At 38.5% G+C, this 14354-nt stretch overlaps 1 protein-coding gene across 2 annotated transcripts in view; it reads right to left on the bottom strand.

Annotated features, from left to right (window-relative positions):
- Positions 1-1382: 1382 nt before the first annotated feature.
- The window catches only part of LOC112603159 (zinc finger protein 423), a 118040-nt gene continuing 105068 nt past the window's right edge, over positions 1383-14354 (bottom strand). For both annotated transcript variants that reach the window (XM_025351607.1, XM_025351608.1), the window contains exons 5-14: positions 11544-11686; positions 10133-10349; positions 7956-8118; positions 6728-7875; positions 6301-6462; positions 5994-6212; positions 5736-5912; positions 4463-4864; positions 3544-3900; positions 1383-2183 (exon numbers count right to left, since the gene is read on the bottom strand). In XM_025351607.1, the coding sequence (XP_025207392.1) occupies positions 1779-2183; positions 3544-3900; positions 4463-4864; positions 5736-5912; positions 5994-6212; positions 6301-6462; positions 6728-7875; positions 7956-8118; positions 10133-10349; positions 11544-11686 (3393 nt within the window). In that variant the 3' untranslated portion in view covers positions 1383-1778. The remainder of the gene's footprint in view (positions 2184-3543; positions 3901-4462; positions 4865-5735; positions 5913-5993; positions 6213-6300; positions 6463-6727; positions 7876-7955; positions 8119-10132; positions 10350-11543; positions 11687-14354) is intronic.

The following is a 14354-nucleotide window of genomic DNA, read 5'->3' as shown; positions in this document are numbered from 1 at the left end:
TGGTAGGCCGCCGCCGCGCCGCGCCGGTCATTATATAATTATATTACGACGATTCCGAGAATCAATGCACGCATGCATACGTCATTGATAGTCTTTACATCAAAATATTCAAACCAATTTAAGAACGTAAATAGTTAGAGATTATTGATTAATATTTAGTGGTTCGAATTGAAAATGAAGATGTTTGAATTGGTAAGTTTACTGCATCGGTCGGAGCACTTTTCAATTTTAGCAAATGTTTGGCGAAAATAAATATTTTACATTTATAAATTTATAAATTCTTAACACTGAATATATTGAAAATATTAAAATATTAAATATATGTCCGACCGATGCAAAGTAGACTTGTTTACGAATTTAAACATCCTACACTTTTAAATCGAACCACTAGAAGTATGTTAATTTTGTCAGTCGATAAGGTCGTTTTGATGAAAATTCATAGGTTTGCAGGGGCCTTAAAAACAATTAAAATGGAATGCTTTTTCTTCAAAATGGTTTTTGATAAATTATCACACATCAAATAAAAAACTAATAGATCGACGTTTTGAATTATTAAAAAGATAAGAGATAATATATTATATGTATGTTGTATCAATGACAAATTAGTGGATACCAATCATTGATTTTACACTGCTATACTTGTGCTATACATACTACATAATGTTTATAATGGAATATCAAACCGTTTTGAGTATAACAGTAGAAGATGAGATTCTTGTGACATTATCGCGATGATGACTTAATGTATTTTATAACCAATGATAATATAACTATAACCATAACAATTTTTCAATTTACGAATAGAGTAAATGATAATTTTTTTTCTGTTAAGGACGCAAGTATGATTGATATATAAAACAAAAGAAAAATACGGTGTGTGTATAATAAAAACCGTTTTGATAAAATAATATCACAATTAAAGTTGAAATAAAATAAAAACAAAATATTATTAACCATAAGAAATAGCCATAACCCTTAAAGACATTATCGTTATACATACATACACACATATTATTATGTTTTTTTTTTTTTATATTATAATAGAGCTGTAATAATATTTGTACAATAAAAAATAAAATAAAACAACAGAATATCTATACGAATCGTTTAACATAAACATAAATCCTATAAGACTTTAAATAATAATATAAGCTAATAAGTGTCGTTAAAAATGTAAAACTCGTTTAATATAACATAAGTATATTTAATACGAACAATAACGCTATAAGTATTAATATACGTACGAAAAGGTAGTGATAATACAGTTTATTTCAAAAATAATTCATTCCTCGACGAGGTCATAGTAATAATAATAATAATAATAATATTTCACCACCTAAAACTTTAAATGTGTGTGCATTATTCAATTATTCACCGTAAATACAACGTATACAATAATAATAATAATAATAATAATAACTATAATAATATAAACAGAACATGCCGCGTATTACGTGTATTATAACACTATACTACTACTAATAATGATTATAACAATAATACAAATTTACTTATTAAAACAATATACTCTAATATCATGCGCGTATTATTCGCATGTTTTTATAACAATAATAATAAACAATAATCATAATAATAATAAGAAACAGGTTCGGGACAATCGTCACGTCTATCGATTATCGTCAAAATACGTTCTGCGGCAGCTTTTTTTTTTTTTTTTTTGGAAATATGCCTAAAAAATAACGACAAAAAGATTTGAGTTTGTTTTACAAACTCGCCTTGAGCCCCGACCAATGGCCTCGAGGCATTATACACCCCCGTCAATGCATATCCACGTCGTCTTCGTCTTCACCCGACTTCAGCTCATCGCGGTTGTTCTCTACCACGTCAATCATCTCTTCGTCCTCGTCATCTCTTTCGCGGTGTTCCGTTTTCACGCTCACCTCGTCCCCGTCTTCCTCCTCTTTGATCGGATTCGCGTCCCGTTCGCATTCGTCCAAAGGCCGCGTTTCCGCGTTACCGTTAACCGCGCATCCGCTCATTTCCTGTTTGAGGTCTATCGTTTCCGATCCCGGCGGCGGCGCGTCCTTCTGCTGCCGATGGTGGTCGTACACGTGACACTGCAAGTCGGCCTGTGTCAAGAAACTCTGATAGCACTCGGCACACTTGAACGATAGTTTTTCGCAGATGGACATAAGCTTGTTTTGGTACTTGTAGAAATTCATCTGAAATTATAAAAATTGTAGCGTTTGATTTTTCGGTAAAACAACTAAGAATTATAAATTATATGCTATTGTTATGTACCAGCCTAGAACTCTGCAAGGTCCGTATTTTTATGGATCATACCGGACTAGTTATAGTTTTAATTATTACCAAGACTGGACTGAACTGGACTATCACCAAAATAATATTTATTTTAACTAGGTCACAAGACTAGGCTGATTTATTTAAAATTTTTATAAATTTTGATACCGAACCGTTTTATTTTTTACTTTGAACACTACTGAGTCTGTATTATATTGAAACAGACTAATGCCGAATTTCACGAAGAATGTAGTAATTTAATGGTTCAATCGTTTATTAGCTTTTTTGCTACTGTAAAAATTCAAAATGAAATACAGGGAGTATGGAATAGGTGATATTTATAATAATGTTTTATAACTATTGCCCACAGTAAACCTAAATTTAATTATTATCAGCTACAGTCATGTGCGACGTGCAGTTTATTATTGTTCTTAATGTATAATGTATATATCTATTAATCTGTGTAGTGTAAACCATAAAGTACATAACTTCATAGTGTATAATGTATAGTCAATACTCAATAAAAAACGGCTAAACACCAGAGTAAATATTGTATTTTTATATTCTTGTAAATGCATCTTTCAATCTTTGCATGTATTAATTTTGTTTTTTTTAGCAGTAATGTTGCACATAAAATGTATTTTGTATTATTAAAATCAATGTCGCAAAAGCTCAATATTAATAATAATGATACGCTCATAAATTACCATATCATTGTTAATGTTTAATACAAATTTATAAATATCACCAGCTTGTCTATGTTCAGCGCAATAGGTATTTTTAAGTTTGAACTGGACATTACAATTACGTGACAAATAAAAACATAAGATATTGAAAAATAATTAACATATAACATAGGCATGTCAAGTTCGTTTTATAAGAAATTGTCTTTTATCGATTTGTCTGAAAATATAATGAAAATCATGTTTTAATTTTGTACCACACGTTAAACGCTATTAATGTGTAAATGATTAGCGAATGATGTGATATTATATCAATACCAGTATGAAATGCTGTATAATATGCGTGTCGCGAAATAATTATTGCTGATAGATTTCGTAATAGGGTTCGTAGATACACTAATGACGGGCATTTATTTCGGATGACCGATTTAATCGCAATAATATCTCTTTGTCCCTATCTTGATATAAACAAACTAGTAAAACGACCACTTCTGTGGTCGTCCTCGCCGGAATCGAACATATCGTCTATCCGTACGCGCCGGATGTGCAATTCTAGCGGGGTAACGGAAATTGAAGACCTCGAGTCGTATATACTCACGTTGGCCAGGACGTCCTGTCCCTGGTGCTCGAGCGTGTGCCGGTCCAGCTCGGCGGTGAAGAAGAACTTGGCCTGACATCCGGGTCTGGGGCAGTCGTACGGCGGCGTTTCGGTCGAGTGGTCGACGGTCATGTGCGCCTGGAGTCCTGTGGGCGCGGTGAATATGGCCGAGCACAGGTAGCACGTGAACGCTTTGCAGCCGGCGAACGTGTGCTCGATCAGGTGCGACTGGAGACTGTTGGCTGTGGGCAGCACGCACGGGCAAAGGCCGCACTCGATACCATCCACGGAACCGTTGAGCGTAGCCAGGTGCGTGCCCAAGTGGATCGTGGCTTCCTGTTGCGACTCGAATCCGATCTGCGCGCAAAACCAAATATAAGTCGTCAGTGAGATAAATAACGGCTTAATACAACAGAGCGTCACACACTGCGGTGGCGCACTGCGCTGTCATCTGTCAATACGAAGGATTTACTCGTATTGCGTTGGGCGAGCGCGTAGTGTGTGTCCCGTCGTGTTCTAAGACCCGTTTAATCCTTCCGACTCCACTTCGAAGCCCTACGCGATTACGACTCGACAAATCGTTTTTCGGAAAAGTTCTCGTTAGGTATCTAAAATAATAGGTAAACCCGCGCAAATCGTTTGCCACACTGATGATGATATTGTTCAGAAATTAAGTCAATGGCGATGGGACACATAATTTAATGTAAATTTTCACGAAAATTCCATGTGAGGCCAAGTGTGGTTAACGAAAATCTGCTCAGTACATCAGCGTATAAATAAATCTCGGTGCATACTGGTTAACGAAATACAACAGTATAATATGATATCGGCGCACGGTCGCAATGACGTTTTTTTTAGTTTCCTGGTTGATTTACGGACGCGGTCGTATGCGATATGCGTGAGTTCATTTCGAGCTTACCTTGCACTTGAAACAGTGAAACGGTTTTCTGTGGACTGCGGTCAGGTGGTGTTGCAGCGCGCCGAAAGCGTCGAACGCCGCACCGCAGTCAGGACATCGTTCCGCCGCACTGTTTCTGGCCGGGTTGCAGCCGGCGCACGGAGAAGACGCTGACCGCTTGTACCGGTTGCAGTTGCCGCACACGGCCGGAGATTCTTTGAGCCGGGACAGGTGATAGTGCACGTGCACCTTCACTTCGATGTCTGAAACGAGCGTTTGCCTGCATATGATGCACGACGTGGGGAACGCCACTTGGCCGCCGTTCGCGTTCACCGGATTGCAGTGCTTCTGGAGGTGTTGATGGAACTGATCCTCATTGTCGATAATCATTTTGCAGTGACTGCACACGGTACTCGTGGCTACCTGTGCAACACAATGAGAAGAAGGAGATAGAAATAGTCGATTAATCGATCGAAATGGTTACGGCGACGACGGAGATCACAATATGTTATTACTCGGAGGTATAAATTATTATGAAATGTATACATATTACATAGGTAGTTATGTACTACATACATTGTATATTACGGTTCTGTGATGGCAATGTACATAATAGAATCTTATCCATTACATGACGTATCGACTAATAAATATCAAAAAAAAATATTAAACGGCCCACTCAGAGATCATCACATTGCCAAGTATAATATATATATATATATATTATAAACGTAAACATTTCGTATTGTTTGTATTTAATAAGTGTTACAATTACTCGAAATATAAGTTACAAAAATATAATAAACAACAGGTGGATAAAGGTCAAGGGCGTAATAAGAATGTATATATCTAACGGTAAAATATTATAAATTATGGCGGTGAGAGGGGGAGGGGCGATGAACACCCTCTACTCGTTTCATAACATCATAAAAAAATGATATTCAATTACAATAAAAAGCATACCTAATAAAGTATTTATTTGACTTGTATTTTCTATAGGTTTATAATCAAATCAATTGTAATATTTTAAAACTTTACTTTTTCTGTGCTATTATGCATCTAGGTACACAATATTGTAAAAGCGTTCAATTTTACCGGTGCTAATTTATCATTTTCTGGTTCTAAATACTACCATGATCACTTTTCTCTTTCCCATAATCGTGTTAATGATAAAAATATCTAATTACACACAGTTTTAATACATTTTAATCATACATAATTTTTGATCTGGTTTCACATAACACTGACTTATAACTGACCGCAGTTATTACATTATAGACAATGATATACACACCTTGCAATGAGTGAGTTTATGTTCGGCCAAGCTGATCGCGGACTGATAAATTTCGTCGCAAATGTTGCACTTGTGTTTTCCAACATTCGAACCTTGTTGTGAATGCGTCTTCATGTGGTTCTCTAACTCTGTTCTCGATTTGCAGTTTTCGTTACAATACGCGCAATGTAAGCTTACCTGTAACCGGCGTTTTAGAACAAACGGTAAATTTTTTTTTTTTTTTTTTTGCAACTTAATAATTTAGGATTATTATCTCACTTTTGTTGAAAGATTTGTAGGCTTCACCTGGTGCATCGTTCTTTTGTGTGCAATCAAGTCCAATTCGTTTCGAAAATCATTTTTCTCACATATATCACAACCGTTTGTGCCGTTTTCCGTCGGATGCTTACCGCCTTCCGTCGTCCTGGAAATGTACGTAGGCGACGTACACATGGAATTTGGCGATTCCCTGTGATTCCGGTTGAGGTGACTTAAAATCTATAATCATCGACAAATGTATCGTCATTAATGGTCGGCGTCCGGTCCCCAACCCAACAGCGCAATAGCGCACGGCTCAGTGACTTACGCTCGAACTGTGATGCGTTTGTATGTGTCTGTCCAACAAGAACTCGATGTGGAACGCTTCCGAACAAAATTGACATTGGAATTGTTTGGAGTGACTAGCTAAATGTTGTTCCATATCGGATTGCGTGTTGAACGTAGCGTGGCATACCAAACACCTAAGCATCTGAAAAGAACAGAAAGAGAAGAGCAACGTTTTAATACCAAATCGCACAGACACATAGCCGTAAATTGGAGGGGGGGCTTAACCAAAAGTTTCATAAATATTTTTCCACGTGACCTCGTATCATACAATCAACTATGTTTATACGCGTATACGTACTAATATTTAAACTCCCTTCGCCTCCAGATTTTCAACTATAATATTCACGTCTAAGTGACGACGTTCGTCTCGTATTGCGCACGTCAACTACGTTTAAGTTATAACTCACCAAGTTCGCTTGGACCGGCGGTGGCGACCTCGCTGAGTAATGGGCGTTACGCAGATGATCGATGAACTCGATTTCCGTTTGGAACAGCGGCCGGGACAGTCCCGTGCAGTTGTTGCAGCGAAACATGCGGTGTTCGCTGCCGTGGTTCATGCTGAAGTGCACCTTCAGGGCCGACTTGGTGGGGAACACTTCTTTGCACAGCATGCACCGGTAAAAGTTCTGCGCGTGCGTTTCCATGAGATGTTTCTGTACGTGTTCGGATGTGGCGAACGAAGTGGAGCACTCCTGGCACGAGTATTCGGCGGCGGCCGTGAGGAAGTGACCGATGACGTGCTGCTGATAGTCTTCGAAGTGCGCGAACGTCAGATGGCAGTGCGGACATGGCAATTGCATCTTGTTGTTGTTGGCGTGAATGCTGTTGTTATTGTTGTTGTTATTGTTATTGTTATTATTGTTGTTTTTGGTGTTGTTGTCGTTGATGCTGGGCACGCCGATCTGCGATGACGGTCGAGCCGCGATCGGCTGCGGATGCTGATGTTTGCCATCGTAAACGTTTTGACGTTCTTGTTTAATGTGACGTTGGTCGGCCGCCGACGGATCGCGGCCGGGCGACGAACGAGACTTTTTGCTGGTCGCGTGGTTTCGCTGGTCGTCAGTTGACTTGTGCTTACCCGACGAGGAGTGATGATGCTTGCTGCTTCCGTGCTTGGACGACGACAGCGACAAGTCTGTGGGACCCGTCTGAACGGTTTCTTCGGGCAACAGACCGCCGCCACCCGACGTCAAGTGCCGGTTATGGTGGTGATTGTTTTGGTGATGGTATCCGTTCATTCCGGATATTACCGGCCAATTGTACAAAGGCATCGCGCCACTTCCGCCTTTGTAGCCGTTGGTGTTGTTACCGTTGTTGTCATTGTCGTTGTTGTTGGTGTTCTGTATGTTGTTGTTGAGGACGGAACTCAGATAGTGGGCGGTCGTGAAGTGTTTCTGTAACGAAGTGACGGACGGGAATTGGCTCATGCACAACCGGCACGAGTACGGAGGCAGAGACAGGGCCGGCGAGTCGGCAAAATTGAGCCACGGGAACGCGGCCGCCGGCGGTACGGCCGAGAAGATGTCCTCTGGTGGCTTGCCGTTGACGATCGCAGCTGTAGACAAGCGAAACGCAACGATTAGATCGAACTACACATGATCATACCTTATCTCGTGAGTTTCGGCGGTGACTTACAATGTTTGGTCTGGAAGTGTTGTTGCAGGGCGTCCATGCTGGACACTTCTTTGGTGCAGTACATGCAAATGTACTGGTTGGGAGTTTTCGGCGGTGTCGAACGTTTCGAGCTCCGGGAGTTGGACGACAGTTGCTCGCCGAGATGATGCGTCGCAGTGTGATTCTGTGTACAGATGAATAATTAAAGTGGTTGTTAGACCATGAGGGCAGGGTTTTTTGGCTTTTTTAATAGACCGTTAAGTCGGAGACGCGGTAAGGATACTGTGTCGGCCAAAACGTTATAGCTCGTCGTAATCGAACATTTTTGTCAAGTTTCAATATACATGTTATTTTCTTATTTTTTTTTTAAGGACGCGTAGAAACCGTCGGTATGATTTTATGTCATAATACACGCAGTATCAGCGCCGCTTTTTACCGACGCTTAATCTCATATTCTGAAAGGATTTTTAACAACAAATTCTACCACTTACGATTTCAGTGTAATAAAATGCACTCGATAATTGCAAAACATTCCAATATCGAGTACTCGTACTTAAGTGAACACGGTTTGTTATTGCAAAATCATAATTTAAATCTTTAGCTATACGTATGACACTAATAAACCGTCATGTACCTACATTTAAAAAAAAACACTCAAACATTCTACATTCGAACTGTGTGAAAATCCATTTTATATATCTACAGAACCATCTAGCGGTGATCGCGTCAAACAGATAAAATACTAAAAAACACTAAACGTAACTTTCTAGTGTTTACAACTTTCGTTCGAAGTGACAAGATTTTGTAAAATAAAGAAAAAATGTAATTCTCATATTTATAAAATATTTTTTTTTCCTCTCAAATTATTGCATTGGTGTTAGCTTACGTATTTCACTAGCAATTTTAAGCTGCGCCAAAAATACAGATAAACCCAAATTCACACATGTAAATTGCGTCCGAGTAAAATTTTTTTTTTTAAATAGCTTTATTTTTGCAAAATTCTCTTTAATAGTTTAATGTATACTTAATTTATTACAACCATGTAATATAAATAATTAAAATTAAAATTAAATTAAGAATTAAAAAAAAAAAAAATATAATTTTAAAAAGTAAAATAACTTCAAATATTACAAATAATAAATTAATAACATATTGTTGATACATATTATTCATCAATTTTATTGAAGTTTGACCACTATTTTATCAATTAATTAAAATTTATAAGTTTTTTTGTTTTTTTTTTTTAAGTTATTTGATATAACGTGTTGCTATTTTTAGACGAAAATAAAATTGTTGTGATATAATTGAAAAAGTACACAATCATAGGGACTTAATTAAATCAAAAGTTTTGTGTATTTTAAAAACGGGACACAGCTTAAGTTTTGGGGCGCAGTTTACATTACACCTTTTTAACATACGTAGATAAAATTTCGGGTGCAGTTTACATAATAATATGTCCTGTTTCACGTTTCTCCAGTCGTATAATTATGTTTACACATTATCTGGGTTACAAACACTACCCAAGAATATTACTTTACGAATTATAGAATATTATTCATGGCTACGGCCGTTACGGGATAATTATTGCATTATTTTTTTCAAATAAATTACAGCACCTTTTTAATGAGCTATTATTTACTCAATATTATTAACGACATTCAATACTAGTACCTAAAATTTGTTTCTGTGTTATAAAATGAGTTTTAAGACTTATTTGAAAACAAACAAAAAAAAAGCTATGGTTTCGATTTTGGTTAATAAATTACTTTGCTGTCCCCTCCTAGTTTTCAACCCAATCATTGGGTGTCTAAAAAAAAAAAAAAAAAAAAATGTAATATGCTTATACTATTCGTAACCAAATTTGATCCGGTCTGAAAGTATTTGTACTGCCAAGTCCTATTAACTGGAAACCTTCGGTGGCCGACGGGTATCGTCTACCCAACTAATATCGTTTACAGTATCGGACTATACGATAAGAGGATAATGGGGGTAATCTTTTTTCGGAAATCACATACGGGCATATAAACGAGTTTACCGACCCCGTGTATATTCCGTGACTTATCGGTCGCGAAGAGGGGCTTTAGGCGTAGGGTGATTTGATGGCGAGCGTTTGCGCACGGTACGGTGGGAGGGTATACGCCCGATATCGGGGGGAGCGGGGGGAGGGGGTGAATAAACACATTTCATCGGGTACCGACCTGAAGCTCGTCGGGCTTACGGAATATCTGCGTGCATTGCAGACACTTGTACGATGGGCCGGATATCTGTGGCGAGTTCGCCCGTTCCGCAGCCCGTTTGTGATGGTTCTGCATGTGTGACGTGAGCGCGGCCGCCGTGCTGTAACCTCTGTTGCAAACCGTACACTGGAACGGTTTTTGATTGTCGTGCGTTTTCATGTGGATCTTCAGGTGATCGCTGGTTTCGCATAAACAAACAAATACAACGGACATAAGTCATCATCGTATGTCAGCGCGAATAACTGCAGAGTTGGTGCGCGCAATAGTATTATATAATAATATTATGTTTCGATCGATCCGATATAGGTAGTGTTTTATTTCCCAGGATTTTTTTGTTTTTTTTTTTTTTTGTGTTTTTTTTACGATTCGTTTATCAAATTAGCGTTGTTGACGACTTCATAGTGTGTAGTCTGTTGTCGGGATTTAAAGGGAGAAAAAACAAAAAAAAAAAAAAAAATGGAAAAAAATTGTACTTCGTCGCACACGATTGTGCGTGTGAGGACACACGTCTCCTTAGTTCAATGTACTTGCGGCCACACGTCCACTCGGCGGCGGTGGTTGCACACAATAGTTTGTTAGCACATACCTATATATGTGTTATGTGTTTTACGTATATATATATATATGCGAACGCGGAGACGCGCGAGCGCCGACGATAATATTCTTTAGCATTGTATTCGGGAGCACGTCTGCATGACATTTTTTGGGTGGGCGTGCTTATATATATATATATACATGTGTGCAGGTATGACGTATTATAATGTGTATTTGTGTGTGTGTGTGTCTGTTGACAAGTTCACGACCGTATACACGGCATGTACTTATACTTGTGTGTGTATGTGTGTGTGTGTGTGTGTGTGTGTGCGCGTATATCATCATACGTGTGTCTCTCCCCGTGGATAATTGTCGGACGCGTGGCCATCGGTAATTACGTGGAGAGGAAAGAAAAAAAAAAACGAAAAAAATAAAGAAAATAACCTATTGAATTCGGCGAGTATATTATAAGTCAACTAGGTACCAAATATCTTTATACGACGTACGTGACTATGAATTCACAATGGAAAACCGTCCGTCGCGTATAGTCGCCGCGTGTACACACATACAGCGTATGATATCGTGTGTTATATGTATTTGTGTGTGTGTGTGTGCGTGTTATTATGAGGTCGCCGGACGATACGGACAAGTCTCCGATAAATATATTTATTTATATATATATATATTTATGTGTGTGTATAATACGTAATAATAATAATACGTGATATAGTCATTAGGTCCGGAACACACACACACGGCATTATGTTATACGCGTATATACGCACGCGCACGTCTCGCCGAAGGTATAGAAGGTATAGCAGGTATAGCAGGTACTCACCTCCTTGAAAAAGCATGGTCGCATTGAGTACACTTGTACTTCTTGTCGCCCGTGTGTAATTTCACGTGCCGGTCTCGGCTGCGCTTGTGTTTGAACAGCCTCCGGCAGAATTGACACTTGAACGGCATTGATTCTCCATGAGTCTGAAATCAAACGACACGAAAAATAAGACCCGTGTCACTGTACAACCGTATATATTATGTGTGTGTATGTATTATTATTGTTATCGTCTTTGTCGTCGTCGTCGTCTTCACAGCCATCGGTGAATTGTGATAGGTACCTACGCAATACGCTCGATGGCTGTGTGGTTTCGGCATCATCGATTACTCGTACGATGTTCGGCGGGAAATTCATCGTCGTCGTCGACGAGGCCTAGATTAAAAGGACGTTTTTATCGTCCGCACACGAAATCCTGCGAGTTCCTGGACCGTTATGCGGGCTGTTACATCGTCTTAGCAACGACGGATGTACGCGGACCTCGGGATTGTTGACTGTGCTCTTCGACATACGACGACCCAATATACAATTTTTTATAACGTTTCGTTTAAAATATTTTTATTTTTTTTAACACACGACGAATACGTCGTGTCGTAATTTATTAATAAACTCAATAACCAACCGTTTATAGCGTGCAAAAACCACGAAAAGTGACCCAAGACGACTCTCCGTCAGTGGTGGACTGCAAATTAAGTATTTATTTTTTTTGCAATATTTTTCCAAAAAACTTCCGCGCTTGGCCACCGCGTTGCGTCGCTCTCCTCAACGTGATTAATCGTTAAATTTTAAATTCATATAACAACTTTTTTAAACACAACTATAAATAATTAAGTAAAATAGTGCGTAGTAAAAACATGTTAGTAAATACGTTAACATTCGTCCCTGTATCTAAACCGGTGAAAATATACTTGTACGATTGTAGGTACATGAAACGCTTATAGTTATTAAACGAAGACCGCGAGACTTCGCTGAGCCGGCAAAACTGTCGGGCGGTGAATTACTGACACCCTGCTAAAACGAACGGCCGACGCCATAATTCACATAATACCTCATCGTAACGTGTTGTATACACACGGTGTATCGGTATAGGTTTACTGTGCGTATCAGTGGCGTATTTATGGAGTAGAGCACAAAGGCACCTCTCGCCATTCACCGTGTTTGCGATGTATGATTTTATCGAAATATCAAGTATTTATAGGTAGTTAATAATTATTATTGTCAGTCTAAACTCTGTTTATAAACACGGACATAGTGTGTTACTATCGAAAACGTATTGTACACTGTCGCACATTGTGTACATTTTTAAACGGTAACTATACCTAAATCCGTGTTTGTTTTTTTTATCCCATTATTTGTGTTTCTAAATACGATCCCTGGTCCGTAGGTACAATGTAGTATAATACAGTCTGGACGTTTTATTGTACGCGGTCAGAACATTAGGACGGCGGCTCGCGTGTACGGGACGACGTACGATGCACACCGGTGGTAATAATAATAATAATAATATATTATACATAAAGCGTGTAATTGGCGAGCATAGTAGTTTATTGTGTTTTTGTCATGCACGTTGTGCGGAGAAGTTTTTAAAATTCAAACTGCAATTTCGTGATGAAATTTACGCGCAAAAGTTTTTCTTTCTTCGTCGGCAAACCGGCGGGCGCGACCTTACGACGTCCGCGCCGCCGTGTGCGAATATTTTACAGATGTTATATGAACGCGGCTTTGAGATTTGAATCACGAACGCCGCCGTGCCAGTGATAACTTTAATTTTGTTATGCGCACTGTACGTTCGACGCGTTTGACCGGTCGGGTACAAAAATCGAACGTAATGGGTACCGCAAAAACGTGTTCTCTGCTTGCGGCTTTTTTTTTTTATGATAATAATATGCACATATTGTATACAATACGTTTGGGTGAAATTTTATAATACGATCGGACGACAAACATTATTATTGGCGTACTTGAAATACTGAGCAACATGTGAGTGAGACTTATAAAATGCATTGGTATCGTTTTATCGTTTTGATGTCTGCTGTCTAGTGACCAGAATTACGGTCATAAATAATTAATAATTAAAAATTTTGTATTTAAAATCTTGGGGATTTTTAGAAATTTAAGAATATATATTTTTTTTCGTATCACGCATAAAATATTTCTAGCTCCTCTTAAAATTGTTAATTCCACACGGCTTATTTTTTTTTTAAATTGTACTTAGGATTTTAACTCTGTGTTTTAAATAATTTTTGATTTTCAATTAACCGAGGTGTAAGCTCATTTTAATCGCACTTTAAGGGCTACACATTGACTATTGAGGAATTTCTGAAAATGTTATTTTCAGAAGACCATTGATAATTGATAATAAATACCATCTGTGGATGTAGTGTGACACTAAACTTGAGCACCGTTCCTGCCCGAAGTGACGGTTCTCGGAAAAATAAAAGTAAAAACCAACGACACACTGCACACTGCTCGATCGGCGGAGGATCTGAAGAAGAACAAAACAGGTGAAACACAGTGATGACTGATGACGACGTGACGATTGGGTTTTTATTTTAAAGATTAATCGATATAATATCGTTGTTATTCTACGCGCGCGCCGGATTTGGGTCGCGCGGTGACGATAGCACCTGTTGTTGTCGACGCCGCGGCTGCAGGTGCGACGCGGTCCACGACGTCGCACGTCGGCAGCTAGCGTGCAGTATATTATTATACCTACCAAAACATAAATACTATATATATATATATATGTATGTATGTATATATGTATAGTTACCTATTATTATTATTATTATTATTACGTTTTTTTTTTTTTTT

Source organism: Melanaphis sacchari, unplaced genomic scaffold (genome assembly GCF_002803265.2).
Source record: "Melanaphis sacchari strain LSU unplaced genomic scaffold, SCAv2.0 Contig98_pilon_pilon, whole genome shotgun sequence".
Taxonomy (NCBI): domain Eukaryota; kingdom Metazoa; phylum Arthropoda; class Insecta; order Hemiptera; family Aphididae; genus Melanaphis; species Melanaphis sacchari.
The sequence above is the reverse complement of the archived record's forward strand: the minus strand, read 5'-3'. Positions and strand labels throughout refer to the sequence as shown.